Genomic DNA, 11,736 nt, shown 5'->3' on the forward strand with positions numbered 1-11,736 from the left:
TTTCCCTCTTGAGACAGTTCTGTGACTCGCAAATACAGCAAAGACCTTTTTTTGTCAAATTAACTGTAAGACTGTTTTAGAGGGGAACATGTAAAGGAACATGTAAAGGAAGTCTGTAGAATGACCACCTAAAAAGAATCAAATATTCTGGCAACCAACCCTCAGGGTGTCTGTTGGGATCTGATGAGTAAGATGTTCCAAAAGCACTCCCAAGAAACAGAAAAAAATGGCAAAAAAATTTTAGTATCTAGAGAGGAAGGTTCCTACTCTAGAAACTTAACTGCATTTTACATCCACCTGCTTTAGTTGAGAACGTGGGTGTGGAAAAGTGTGTTCTCTTCCCTGCCTCTTCACTGGTTTCATGTAAAGGTCTGAGTATTATTCTTAACCTCTCTCTCCAAGGAAAATGAACTTAAGTGCAATTTAAGAATCTGAAATCTCCAAGCACTGACATGCTGTGACTACAAATGAATGGAGAGTTAGAAAGTAATGTAAACCTGATTTGAAGAAGTGCAGGACAGTGGCTGACTGACTCACAAGCTAGAACACAAAAAAAACCCCTGTAAAGTTGCCCTGGTAAATATACAGATTAATTATTAAGCAACATTGACAAGAAAACTTTAGAAATTGATCACCTCACAGAATTTTTTCTTTGTCTGTCTGAAAGTCAACTTTCAGTATCGATTACTGAGGAATTTTATTTTCTTATTTAGGAAAAAAATAAAATTAGCCCCTAGGTTAGAGGAGAATATAAAACAAAAGTATCAAAGAGGAATAAGAAGAATGTAAAAAGCATTACTCAAAAAGTCAAAACTGCATGGAACATGAAGTTGTTTCGAATTTTAAGTTTATATATTTTGCAGAAGGCATCATGACAGAAATGCAGCTCTTAAAATGTTAACAAGGAAAGACTGAAGACAAAATTTTGCACACATGAAAAGTTGATTTTGTAAGCTGACATCCGTAGTGAGTAACTGCTCAGAAGGCACAGAATGCAGTTTGACAAGACAGCTAAGCAGTCAGCCAAATGCAAAGCAACTGCAAGGGCTGTCTTCTGACTACTTTTTGCCACCCCAGCACTGCAATGGCACAAGCACTTACATGGTTATGGGGTGAATCACATCTATCTAGCACATTACACAGTAAGTGGGTAATTGCATAAACTCTGCTAAAACTCCCTGAGGTATAGACAGTACCATTTTTTTCAGCTGCAGCATCCACTGAAAACACATCTAAAGATGGTCCAAATATCACGTGATGCAATCTGCAGCTTCATGATGGCAGCAAGATATAAAGGAAACGCAACTTATGGATATTATGCCAAGGCAAAATATCTCTTGCCTTGAATAGCTGCAGTACAAATATCCACAATGTGAACATACAGACAACGATTTAAATCAGAATTTATATTGCTTTAATATGCTAAAATGCATTTTTAAAACCTGGGCACGATGTATTTTTTTAAGTTTTTAATGTTATTAAAATGTTCAGGTGTCTATCAGATCATAACATTTACAGCTTGTATGAACACAAGGCAAGTATAATATCCTAAGGCAATTTTTAAAGTCTCTGACATAGTTATTTTTATGAAATACCTATATTTGACAAAACATTCACTGTAAGCTGCTCACTTAGACTTATAGTTAACTCGGCTACACTACAGACAAACTAATGATGATGACCGAAATATTTCATTGGGGTGTTATAGCATGTAACCAAACAAATGGATTAGCCTGTTTCAACTCAACTGTAGCTAATGACAATGGTAGTCATGTAACATAGCATCACAGAATCATACAACGGTTTGGGTTGGAAGTGACCTAGAACATCAACTATTTTCAGCCGCCCTAAAAGGGCAGGGACACCTTCCACTAGAGCAGGGTACTCAAAGCCCCATCCAACCTGGCCTTGAACACTTCCAGGGATGAGGCATCCACAACTTCCCTGGGCAACCTGTTCCAGTGTCTCATCACCCTCACACTAAAGAATTTTTTCCTAATGTCTAACCTAAATCCCCCCTCTTTCAGTTTAAAACCATTACCCCTTGTCCTATCACTACACACCCTAGTAAAAAGTCCCTCCCCAGCTTTCCTGTAAGCCCCTTCAGATACTGGAAGGTGCTTGATACAGTGGCAGAGCACTTTTAATGTAATTACCTTTTGTGCAGCAAGATGGAGAGCAGTTCTTTGGCTTCGATCAGCTCTATTAACATCAGCTCCAGCCTTCAGCAACGCCTCTGCACAGTCCAGCCTGTCAGCCAATACACAGTACATAAGCGGAGTTCTTCCAAACTGGTCCTCTTTATCTTTCAGCTCAGAGTTTCCTTACAAAAAAAATTTTAAAGAAATAATTTTTTAAATCACATGAAACAATTAAGTCTATGAGTATCTAAGAGTAGTATTTTTTTATTAAAAGGGTACTTTAATTTAAAGTAGTGCTTTCTTATTATAAACAAACAGAGTCATCAAGATAAAGGAGTATGAGATAAATCCAAAGTTACTGCTTTTTACCTTGTTTTTACTGACATTTATAGGACATTTCAAAATATATTTACAGAAAAAAAGTATATTCAGAAAACATCAATTCCACAAATACACCCAACACCAATAACCTGTGAACACTAACTAAAACAAACTTTGAAGCCTACTGACAGCAATGTTTATTTAAAAGCATAAACAAGTCAATATTACATCAATACAATTTTTTATTTCATAGCACCTTATAATACGGAAACTACTCAAATACTTCTCAAGGTTTCTTGAACTGATACAGTTAGTATGGCAGCAATTAAGCTAAACAAGGCTTCTGAAGTCACATAATAAATCAAAACATTTTATTACTATTCACAGTCAAAAAAGAGACAACAAACCTGAACCACATGCATCCTCCATTACAGAGTTTTCTATTTCTATTTATGTCACCACATAGAAACTAGTACCTATAAATTCATGGGTATCAACTATCCTATACATCCTGATTATAAATACATCTCCATGTAGTGACATTGTCTACAATTATTCAAGGAAAATTGCCTTTTAAGTTAAATTTTCTTTTTAAATATTCCCTTGTTTGCACAATTGTTGATGCTTTAAAAGAACTCCAGCAGAGGCATGCTTCTCCTTTAGAAACACAATCTTCACTCTCTCCCAGCACATTATAATTATCTACATAATTAGTAATTGTATTCTCAATTATAATTTCTATTGATTCACTTAGAAGAACAGTCAAGCAGATTAAATGTGAATCAAGAGGAAGATCAAGGATTAGAACTTGTTCCCTACCAATCAAGCCTCTCATAAAAAAAACTTTTAAGTAGGATATTGCCAGTTAGAGCAATCGTTTTTGCTTATTCCCCTAATTTCCAGAGTTCCATCAAAACTGTTGACTGAATACCATGATTCATTTTGTAACACCTTTTCTCGCTTAGAAATTGTGACTGAGAAAACTTTTAGTTCTTTAAAAAAAATAGTTTAGGAACCTTTCCAAGCTCTTCTGTGAATGCAGATACAGAACAATTTTTTTTGCTCTAACCTATAGCCTTGTCTTTTCTGACTGACTCTTCACCTTGACAATCCATTCTTTGTAACTCTTGCAAATAAAAAAAAAATTCAAAAGCCTTTTACTGACTTTCATCTACCTTTCCGAGACACAGATAGTTTTGAATAACAACATCTTGCCCACTGGTACATTGCTGTTTAGCCATGCCCGCTTCCCTTTGACCTTTGTAAGCTTTTTCTTTTGTTAAATTCTTTTGCATTCATAGAATCATAGGATGTTAGGGGTTGTAAGGGACCTCTCGAGATCATAGAGTCCAACCCCCCTGCCGGAGCAGGACCATTTAGGGCAGGTCCACAGAAACACACCCAGACAGGACCTGAAAGTCTCTCAGAGAAGGAAACTCCACAACCTCTCTGGGCAGCCTGTTCCAGTGCTTTGTAACCCTCTTACAGTAAAGAAGTTTTACCTCATGTTGAGGTGGAACTTCCTGTGTTCCAGTTTGTGTCCATTGCCCCAATGCGAACTGTCCATTCGTATCACACTGCAAGCAAGGAGTTTACTCTTCAGACTAATCTTTAGATTCTTTTCAGCAGACATTTTTATCTTAATGGCCTTCACCATTTTTAGAATACACAACTGTACTGGGTTGCTGTTACAACACTGATTCAGGCCCCACAGCAGTCAAGAGCAATTAAAAAGTTGGTTCTTTTCTGTGTTCACTGAAATTTCTGTTGCTAGTCCATTAATGATTTCTAGCAATTTAGTTGTAGGATCATATCCTCAGTAGCCATATACCTAAAACACATGAAAGTAACCCCCATTACTATTGTGTTTCCTGTTAATTCAAACTTTCTGATCTCCCTTAGCATGTCACATTTATCACCATCTGGTCTGGTGGACAGTAATATATATTAGTACTATAGTTTCTTATTTAGACCTATAAATGCTTTCATTAACGCTTTTCTTTGGTGTTTAAGTTTGATTTATCAGGTCATTCATTAATCTCATTTGAATCCAAGACTTGTTTTCTGCCTTGGTTTCTAAAAGTGTATCACCACTCCTCCACCTACATAGGTTCCATAGACATATCAGAATACAAAATATACAGAAAAAATATCGACATTAATGCCTTCCCTTCCACAGATTTTACATTCTCGCCATTTTATCAACAGCCTCATTTAAAGCATGACATCTTAGTTCTCCCATCTAATTCTAATGTATTGTCTTAAGATATACACTTAAGTATCATTTTATTTTCATTATTGAAGAATATAGTTATTCACTTCTCCTCAAATGAAAAGCTATAATATTTACTACATGCAAGAGAAAGCAGCATGTAGAAAAATAATGTCACTTTAATTAAATACACGGGCAGTAGAAACTAATTCAAAACATGACAGTTACACAGGGTAATTTTTTTCCTTAATGTATAAAAACAGTTGCAGTATTACAATTCCACTGCAGACTGGACGCAGTTTCAAAATAATTCTTTCCTCCACTATTAGAAAGAAGTATTTTAAATGTTATGCATACATGTTATGAAACTGCCAATTACTTGCATCTCAACATTTTAGCTAACGATAAATGCTTTTCCCATTCAACAGAGCACAGTACAGAAACGTCAAAGTCAGTTATGACCAACCATGCAGCCCTGTGCAGCCACATGTAGATACTGAGGTTCAAAGCATGATTTAACATGGCACTGTGCTCAGGCAACAAGCCAGTTTCTTTAAAAATAAGGGAAGCATAGTCAGATGCTATTGCAATATTAGTTGAGTCTGGTAACTTAGACATCACTATACCATATTTTGCTGTTCACTGTTAGAAAAGCCTCAACAGTATCTTAAATTTATTGAAGAAGATATGACTTACACAATCACTTAAATTTTTTATAAGAGATATATAAACATGCCTTTCTACCATAGGACACATACATGGTTTATACTCATTTAAGACTTGTTCTTAAATCAGCACTGTGCAAAAATAGTTAATCGCCTTCAAATTTCAACTTCCCTTTGTGTTACATAATGTTAGGGCACATACAGAATGTAGAAACTAAAGAGATTGGTAAGGTCAAGACAAGCAAAAATGGCCTAAAGTTCAACTACAAGCCAACTAAATAAAGCAACAAACATTTTAATGCTGAGCTCCCAAAGAGTGATATAGCTAATGAGAGTTCCCATGACTGCAGACAGTGTGAGTGAAAAATGACTAAGACCTTCAAAACTTGATGACAGTGATTTGCCTAAAGCTGCTGCATGGTTTTCTAAGGGAAAGAAACTATCTTCAGCTAACAGTAGCCTTCTTTTTGTAATTATTTAGATTGCTTACAAGACCGTATGGCCCTCAGAATGGTTAAGGTTCTGTGGGCATTTCCCTGAAAGGGTGTGTCTGTGCTCAGGGTAAGACACAGGACAAGGACTAAGATCCACTATATCACCATAAGGTGCTTGGGGGAACTAACCTGATGAAATGCACTAAGCACGAAACCTTGTGGACCTCATAGCTACAGTAAATTGTTATTTTCTGCAATCAGGAAAGCACAGGTAGCCATCAAAAGTCACATATTGCTGTGCCTAAAATGTGCTGTGGCAAAATTAAATTCTCTTCCACATACCTGCCTAAGAAAGGAAGTTTGTTTGATGCCTTCCTCAAAGGACCAACACCCTCACCCCACCCCATGGAATCAAGTGGCCCAATTCCAAAATTTAAATCTCACAGGCATATCTCATCTCTTCCTCACAGGCTATGCAAGCAGTCAAGTCAGACTCCAGCATTTCTAAGCATTTTTCAAACCAAAAGAGGATAAAGGGCAGGGGGATGTGAATTCTGCTTAATTATTAAAAGAGACCACCTCTTGTTACTTGCAAGAATCTTGTATTTGGTAATACCTGAAGGACATACTGCTCTTGGACCGAGTCCAGAGGAGGACCATTAAGATTATCAGAGGGCTGGAGTACCTCTCCTGTGAGGACAGTCTAAGAGAGTTGGGATTGTTCAGCCTGGAGAAGAGCCGATTCCAGGGAGACCTCACAGCTGCCTTCCAGTACCTGAAGGTACAAGGGCATTTATTTGATAGGATAAGGGGGAACAGTTTCAAACTGGAATAGGGGAGATTTAGGTTAGATATTAGGAAGAAATTCTTTAGTGTAAGGGTGGTGAGACACTGGAACAGGCTGCCCAGGGAAGCTGTGGATACCCCCTCTCTGGAAGTGTTCAAGGCCAGGTTGGACGGGGCTTTAAGCAACCTGGTCTAGTGGGAGGTGTCCCTGCTGATGCAAGGTAGTTGGAACTAGATGATCTTTAAGGTCTCTTCAACCTGACCCATTCTATGATTCTATGATTTGAGTTTTATTCAATCTCCCACACTGCAGAACGTGGAAGACAGCAGCAGAGAAACAAAAACATGAAATTGCCTATTTGCAGCCCAAAATTTATAGTTAACATCTACAATTTGTATTAGTATGCAAGTGATCCAGGACAAGTGGTTTAGGGTTAGGAGCTGGACTGAACTGACAGTTTAATGACTTTATACACTTTATTGTATTCTTATAAACAATTAAAACAACTAGATGAATCTTGCAGAAACTACATAAATGTGTTAAATGCAAAATTATTCTCCAAACACAAAATTAAATTTTGCACTCTTTTTGCCTAGGATTAAAATCATACAGAATGGTTTTAACACTGAAGAACTGTTAATTAGAGACACGTTCAGTGCTGTATAAAACAGAAAATACTGTGAATATTCCCTGAAGCCCGAGATCACACAATTCTAAAACAATGTGATATAGTACTAGGCAACTCATGCAATGACAGTCTAAGAGAGTTGGGATTGTTCAGCCTGGAGAAGAGCCGATTCCAGGGAGACCTCACAGCTGCCTTCCAGTACCTGAAGGTACAAGGGCATTTATTTGATAGGATAAGGGGGAACAGTTTCAAACTGGAATAGGGGAGATTTAGGTTAGATATTAGGAAGAAATTCTTTAGTGTAAGGGTGGTGAGACACTGGAACAGGCTGCCCAGGGAAGCTGTGGATACCCCCTCTCTGGAAGTGTTCAAGGCCAGGTTGGACGGGGCTTTAAGCAACCTGGTCTAGTGGGAGGTGTCCCTGCTGATGCAAGGTAGTTGGAACTAGATGATCTTTAAGGTCCCTTCAACCTGACCCATTCTATGATTCTATGATTTGAGTTTTATTCAATCTCCCACACTGCAGAACGTGGAAGACAGCAGCAGAGAAACAAAAACATGAAATTGCCTATTTGCAGCCCAAAATTTATAGTTAACATCTACAATTTGTATTAGTATGCAAGTGATCCAGGACAAGTGGTTTAGGGTTAGGAGCTGGACTGAACTGACAGTTTAATGACTTTATACACTTTATTGTATTCTTATAAACAATTAAAACAACTAGATGAATCTTGCAGAAACTACATAAATGTGTTAAATGCAAAATTATTCTCCAAACACAAAATTAAATTTTGCACTCTTTTTGCCTAGGATTAAAATCATACAGAATGGTTTTAACACTGAAGAACTGTTAATTAGAGACACGTTCAGTGCTGTATAAAACAGAAAATACTGTGAATATTCCCTGAAGCCCGAGATCACACAATTCTAAAACAATGTGATATAGTACTAGGCAACTCATGCAATGCAAACAATTAGAACACTTTTGTTAGAGCATTGGTTATAAAATAAATCCTTGGCAGCTACTGTGCTTTATGGTATTTATAGTCTCGTAAGGGCTGGAAGGGACCTCTGAAGATCATCTAGTCCAAACCCCTTGCTAGAGCAGGGTCACCTACAGCAGATCACACCAGAATGTGTCCAGACAGGTTTTAAATGTCTCTAGAAAAGGAGACTCCACAAACTCTCTGGGCAGCCTGTTCCAGTGCTCTGTTACTCTCACAGTAAAGAAGTTTTTCCTTATGTTTAACTTGAACCTCCTATGCTCCAGCTTCTGCCCACTGCCCCTTGTCCTGTCATCGGACACTGCCTCCTGACACCTCCCTTTAGGTATTTATAAGTGTTTATGACATCCCCCCTCAGCCTCCTCTTCTCCAGGCTAAACAGACCTGGCTCTCTCAGACTTTGCTCATAGCGCAAATGCCCCATTGCCCTAATCACCTTTGTGGCCCCGTGCTGGACTCTTTCCAGTAGCTCCTTATCCTTTATGAAACAGGGACCCCAGAATTGGATGTAGTACTCCAGGTGCACCTCTCCAGGGCAGAATGGAGGGGGAGGATAACTGCCCTTGACCTACTGGCTACACTCATTAACCCATGGACTGTTCAGAACATCCTGTAAGCAAGCATCAGCAGTGGTTAACAAATGGACACTGTTCCAAAGCTCTCTTTTTCTGTATGTTTTCTACTTACCTTTGATTCTATTATATATCTTATTGATACAGGGTATGAAAAGGAGCACAGTATCCAGAACACTGTGTCATTTGAAACCCCTGTTCATTTGTTTAAAATCACAGGCTATTGGGCAGCAGATTATGCATGCATCCATACTAGTGAACTATATGCAAATACAATGTATATGTTTGTATACTGGCACATATACCCCAACAAACTACAGATGGGAAAAGGAATAATCACCAAATAGAACAGAGGGGCTATTCTAAACAGACTGTTCAACCAGCCCCAATGCCCCTCCTATATTAATCACTGAAATGGGAAAACTCAAAGAGGATGTCAATAATTAATTTATGGGGAAAAAAACCTCCTTAAAAGAAGGAGAAAGTCAGACTTAATGTTACTGGATATACCATTAGCTACATAATCAAGATGCAAAGCTAGGCTGTGTTAAGAGAGTGTTGTTAATCCAGCAAACACATGCGTAAAGCTGAAGTACTGTCCTGAATTAGATGCTGCTGCTCAATGAAGTCATTAAGTTTAGCGAATAACACCACGTGCTCAATTTACTTCTGGCACCCAGTTATACTTTCAACAGCTAAAATATTACTCTGATGCATTCTTCTTCTGCTAGCCAATGTTTTTTTTTTGTTGTTTTTTTTTTGGTCCTGCCCTGGCAAAAGTATGGTCTGTGTCATATCCTGTCAAAACACAGCAAAGCAGAAAAGCCAAATTTTGCTATTATAGCAAAGGCTGCAAAGATCATGCATTTTTGTCTCCCACATAAGAATAACACTGAGGTTTTGTTTTGTTGCTGTATGATTGCCATTAAAAGAATAGTAAACTCCATATGTGGTTCTAATGGCTAGTTTGTGGTATATTTGACAAGGTGTACCAGCAACAAAGAAGTACTTGTTCTTTGTGTTTGCAAAACACATCCTTTGGCTGTGAGATTACCAAAAGCATAATGAAGTCAGCAAAACATCTTTGCTGTCAGTTCTGATTGTTAGCTCAGATTTGAAAGCTCAGACGTTCCCCCCCCCCCTTTCATATGCAGGCAGGGAATTAAAAAAACACAACAGGTATTTAAAGCTACTTTATAGTGGCATCCCACAGATTTCTAGAACCATCTGTATATCAACTGCTCATACATTGTTAATGAAATCTACAAGAGTAAACAGATAGCATTAAATGCAATCAGTATATGTTTGAGCCATCATATGATGAAATAAAGCTGAAAGCCTATCAAAAATATTTGTTTCAACCAATGAAGTTTCTATAACATCAATTACCTCAAACTTTTTCTCCTATTTGAGTGAAATTGGTTCTAATGGTCCTCTCAGAGAACTAGGTATACCTTTAAAGAGGAACAATGTACTGCTTTCTATACAGCTTACACCATAGGTCTACATAGCTTACTATCATGTCTTCAACACAAGCCAGCAGAAGATACATAAAGAAACTTGACTGTTGGTTGTACATGATTACCATTAAATCCTTTACACCACTAAAGCTGATAGTTAACAGCATACATACAGACTGTCTTATTATTTCACAGTCCTTGACGCTCACCAAGGGTCAAGGATTTTCAAAAAAATGTGAGCAAATAAAATTTCTGCAGTATCAACTGTAATTGCATTTAATCAGAAACTCTGAAAATCAAAGTCTTCACCTATCATATGACATCTTTCCAACTGTATGTACAATTGATTTTGAAATGCAGGGCATATACTGCTTTTGAAATCTACTAACCTGGAATGCCACAGTATTCTTGGACAGAAAGGGAAGGCAAAATCCTGGGCTTTTTTAAGGTTGGAATTTTTTTTTTACTTCAGCTTCAATAGGACCAGACTCTCTCCTTACTTTTCATTTGTCTTCAGAAACATTTTTAGTGTACCAGAACCAAAGTAACAAATAGGGGTTGCTCATTTTGTTCCCAAATACTACACTGTGACAAGACTTCATTAACTATAATAAATTATCTGTAAAAATAAGTTTCTCAAATTTCCCACAAAAACGATTCCAAATGTAAGGATTTGGGGCCAAAGCATTTCAGTCCAAAGCATTTCCCCAGAATCTCAAGTTCCCTGAAACAGGAGTCTTTAATAACTCTTCTGATTGTATCACCAGTATTCTATTTTACTTTGCACGGAAGTATGAACCAAAGGCAACAGATACTAAAAAGTAAGAAATAACAGTCTTATTATCAGGACTACACTGATTCTAGAAATACAGAAAATCAAGAAATTAAAACATATTTCAAAGATCAGAGCAGTAACTCAAAATCAAAAAGCTTCAGTCCTGAAGTAATCAAAACACATCTACAATGAAAACATTTACCTGCTATTAGCTTTTGGAGGGTACTCTTATCTCCATTAACAGCAGCAGCATGCACTTCAGATGCTAACGAGGAACCATTGAAGAGGCAGTTTGCTGAAATATTCATACTCTTTCAAGGTGTTACCATAGGTCAGATCTGCACCACCAACATTTTTTGTAGGAGTTCAGTTCTAGGGAAAAAAAATAATTAATTTTATAATGAGTCAATAAAATGTCTCAAACAATACTTAAGAGAATAAACTGTTCTGTGAAAATCAGAAAAGAACAACCATATTTCTTTTTTCACAGACAAAACTTACCTCTACCCAAGATTCAACCAGAAAAAGTGTAATATAAGGAGATATATACCTAACTATATTATAGTTATATTGCCATAAACATAAATTTAGTCAATAGGCTTTGAAACGGTCCACAAATAGGATAGTGTTTATCTGCAAATCCAACAAACTGTTCTTCAGTGTTGACATGTATGCTTCAATTCAGCAAATTATGAAGTTTTTTATCAAGTATCAACTAGATATCTTTCTCCAGGACC

The 11,736-nt window shown here is 37.3% G+C and overlaps 1 protein-coding gene across 1 annotated transcript in view; it reads right to left on the reverse strand.

The window, feature by feature from the left end:
• The window catches only part of INVS (inversin), a 76,500-nt gene extending 65,127 nt beyond the window's left edge, over positions 1-11,373 (reverse strand). Inside the window, exons 1-2 of the mRNA XM_009993632.1 lie at positions 11,202-11,373; positions 2,157-2,323 (exon numbers count right to left, since the gene is read on the reverse strand). Of these exons, the coding sequence (XP_009991934.1) occupies positions 2,157-2,323; positions 11,202-11,307 (273 nt within the window). The 5' untranslated portion in view covers positions 11,308-11,373. The remainder of the gene's footprint in view (positions 1-2,156; positions 2,324-11,201) is intronic.
• Between the last annotated feature and the right edge of the window lie 363 nt (positions 11,374-11,736).

This window comes from Chaetura pelagica, unplaced genomic scaffold, assembly GCF_000747805.2.
Source record: "Chaetura pelagica isolate M959 unplaced genomic scaffold, ChaPel_1.0 scaffold723, whole genome shotgun sequence".
NCBI lineage: Eukaryota > Metazoa > Chordata > Aves > Apodiformes > Apodidae > Chaetura > Chaetura pelagica.